Source organism: Trematomus bernacchii, unplaced genomic scaffold (assembly GCF_902827165.1).
Source record: "Trematomus bernacchii unplaced genomic scaffold, fTreBer1.1, whole genome shotgun sequence".
NCBI classification, from domain to species: Eukaryota; Metazoa; Chordata; class Actinopteri; order Perciformes; family Nototheniidae; genus Trematomus; species Trematomus bernacchii.
Window position 1 is genome coordinate 1,411 of NW_022987914.1, and position 3,590 is coordinate 5,000.

General features: G+C 38.7%; 1 protein-coding gene across 3 annotated transcripts in view; it reads left to right on the forward strand.

The window, feature by feature from the left end:
• The first annotated feature begins 1,271 nt into the window (after positions 1-1,271).
• ccdc65 (coiled-coil domain containing 65) overlaps positions 1,272-3,590 on the forward strand; it is a 12,086-nt gene continuing 9,767 nt past the window's right edge. For 2 of the 3 annotated variants that reach the window (XM_034115424.1, XM_034115426.1), the window contains exons 1-2: positions 1,272-1,333; positions 1,955-2,124. In XM_034115424.1, the coding sequence (XP_033971315.1) occupies positions 1,981-2,124 (144 nt within the window). In that variant the 5' untranslated portion in view covers positions 1,272-1,333; positions 1,955-1,980. The remainder of the gene's footprint in view (positions 1,334-1,954; positions 2,125-3,590) is intronic. The other variant, XM_034115425.1, reaches the window with a different exon arrangement.

Below are 3,590 nucleotides of genomic sequence, written 5' to 3' on the forward strand. Positions count from 1 at the left end.
TGAATCATTTTGAGGTTTGGGGTTTTATGATATATTATGTGTTAATATTATGATTGTTAACACTTTAATTGAGTTTATCTTATCAGTAAGTATCAGTCCATAAATAATAACAAAGTATTTTATTTACAGACCTTTGAAGGCCAGTTTGGTCCGGCAGTGGCTCAGTCAGCAGGTAGGGGCTTGGACTGGGAGCCGTAGGGTTGCCGGTTCAAGTCCCCGAACAGACCTAAATATGGAGTGCTACTTGGAGAGGTCCCAGTTCACCTCCTGGGCCCTGCCGTGGTGCCCTTGAGCAAGGCACCGGACACCCCGCCACTCCAATTGCTGCCCACTGCTCCTAGTACTAGACTCCTGGTACTAGGAAGGGTTACATGCAGAGGCCAAATGTCACTGTGTGTGCTGTGTGCTCTGCATGTGTGACCATTAAAGAGGGGTTTCATCCCTCCTATTCTATTCTATTCTATTAAACTTATTCCACTGTTGTTCATGATGGGGAAAGTAAACATCAAAATAATTTGACCCACTTTTTTAATTAATAAACAATGATTTTGAAGCACTTTTTGTGCAGAGAATCAAGAATATTTTACATGAAACAAACATGAAGACATTTTATATAGCTTGAGGAAAATACAAAAATATGATTAGGCTATTTTAAGCCAGATATAAAGGAATGCATGATTTTAGGCAACGATGATTAGGTGGGATCAATAACTGTGGATTTTTGGAGGGATTTCAAAGGGTACATTTATGTCCACTTTTGTCTGTATTTTGGGTACACAACTTATTATAGAATGACTGTAGTAAAGAAACTGAGATTACACTTCCAAAACTCACTGGAAATTATTATATCTAAAATGTATCTAGGTTAGTGGTGGTCTAATCTTGGATAGTGAGGTGGGCTGAAGATCGGAAGGTTGCGAGTTCAAATCCCGACTGGAACACCACCACTAGTGTGCCCTTGAGTAAGGAACTTAGTCGCTTTGTATAAAGGCGTTAGCTAAGTGCAATGTAATGTAATGTAATGTATGCCTAAGCATCAACACAATAAAATTGATGCCAAAAATATCAAAAACTATGGTGTTGTCTATATATTTTTGGATTACCTCCTTATTGTTTACATCTTAAACTGTTTTATATTCGCAAAATATGCGGCACAACACATTCCCTCGGGGCTGAGCATACACATTTGTATTTAACTTATTTGATCTTAAAGTTGGTTTTAGACCAAAATGTCCACTCGTCTCTCTGTAGCTGTTGCCATGGAGACGGATCACAAACACACACACCACTGACGGTTGCAGCGTAAATAAAGTCCGACAACTTGATCCCTAAAGTAAGTTTACGTTATTAATTTAACCTATTTTATACAGGCTATGTGTTCTACACAAGGTGACGCTATTAAAGCCTGAACAACGTTTTGTCTTGGGTGTTAAATGTACGTCAAAAGGAGACGATAAAGACTGTTTTTACTTTAGCTCACCTTGGCTAAATTAGCATTGTTTTTAAGGCTAGGCTAGCTAATGCTAAAGGTAAGTACCAAAACAACAGTGGAGAAATACTCCGTTACATGTCCTGCATTCAAAATATAAGTATGTTACCTCCTTATGTCCCTTGAAATGTTGTGTTTTATGCTCCATGTGTGAAAACAGGTTTTAACATTTGACCTGAAGTGAATGTATTGTTCTCTGTTTTAATTTGTGATCTGTTCTATGTTGTTGTTGTTATTATTATTAGGATGAAAATGTAGGCTACTTAAACTACCAAAAGTAAAACAAAAAAACCTTATGCAGAAGGCCCATTGCAGAATATCACAAGTCATGTTATTGTATTATAATTGTGTATACATTCATGTGTTCATCACTTCAAGGTTGAGTCTTATGTATTATTGTTTGAAGAATGAATGACTCACTCACTGCCCCTGTTTCACACATAATCCCTTACTGCTGAACCCGAGGAGGAAGAGGAGGAAGAAGAGTAATCATGCCGAAGAAAGCCAAGAAAGGTGGAGCAGGTAAAGGTGGAGGAAAGACGGAGGAGGAGAGGCTGATGTTCCTGCAGCAGAGAGCTCAGGCTGAGGAGGAGATGAACCGGAAGAAGGAGGAGGTCCTCACCCTGTTTCTGAAGGCAACTCTCATTTATATTCCTATTTATAAATCACTCAATGTTCAGAGTTATTAGAATAATTAGAACTCACTTTAGTTCATAAACTCAAAAAGTGTAACGCAAAATGTAACTTTTTTTTTAGAACATTTTATTTATTCCACAAATATATAACATACGTGGAGATGTACATAAAAATCACACCCGCCTCAGTTTACAGTCCACTTGAATCTACACGTTATTGCTCACATCATGCATACATTACCCCTTTCCTTACAAGTCTTGGCAAGTTATACATGCAAAATGAAACTTTATTGAACTTCTACGTCAATATATGAATTTGTGATTAGTGTTTTTAGAGATTTAGAGATATTGTATACACCAAACATCTGTTTTTATAAGTTAGGTTTGTTTTTTATTGTAATATTCTGGTTAATTTAAAATGTAAAAATAATAATTTTCCTTTAAATGATGGTGTTACGTGGCACAAAGGGAAGTAGCAAAATATAAAATAACCGGGCGAGAGAAAAAGGAGAGGAAACTGATCTGTGAAGCCACAAGATGGTCTTTTAATTAACAAAATAAAAAAAGGCTCACCAGCCAATTTGCAAAACAAACTCAAAACAACTTTCTCATAAAAGAAAGTGACTTACTTCAAACAATACACAAGGATAAACTGGAGCACATCTCCTAACAATAAACAAAACACAGGTTAAACTAGGCCTCACACAGAGGCCTCACACAGAGACACTACTCAGAGACACCACGCCACGCCACGCCACACCACACCACGCCACACTACACTACACTACACTACACTACACTACACTACACCACACCACACCACACTACACTACACTACACTACACCACACTACACTACACTACACTACACTACACTACACCACACCACACCTGCTGCACACATGCAGCCAGAGGAGAAGGAGAGAGCGACTGCAGCCTTCCTCAGGTCCTTTATGGAGGCCCTGATTGGGGATTGGCTGCACCTGGAGGGAGGGGGAGACAGAGACAGACACACAGACACACAGACACACACACACACACACACACACACACACACACACACACACACACACACACACACACACACACACACACACACACACACACACACACACACACACCACACACACACACACACACACACACACACACACACACACACACACACACACACACACACACACACACACACACACACACACTGATGGTATTACACTTATTCCGTGTCTCAACGTTAAAGTGTTTGCTTTGTTCACACTGTTAAAAAATGCTAGAAAATGTTAATTTTAAGACATTTGAGAAGTTTGAAATGTTTTGAGTGTCATTTTTAAGCTGAAGCATTTAAACGTGGTATATTAAAAATATTGTCCTTTCAGATTAAAACCATTTTTGTTCACCCAACGTGCACAAAGCCAGAAAATATGCATTAAAAAAAACCAATAAATCCGTATTTCAGGGAGCAGCTCT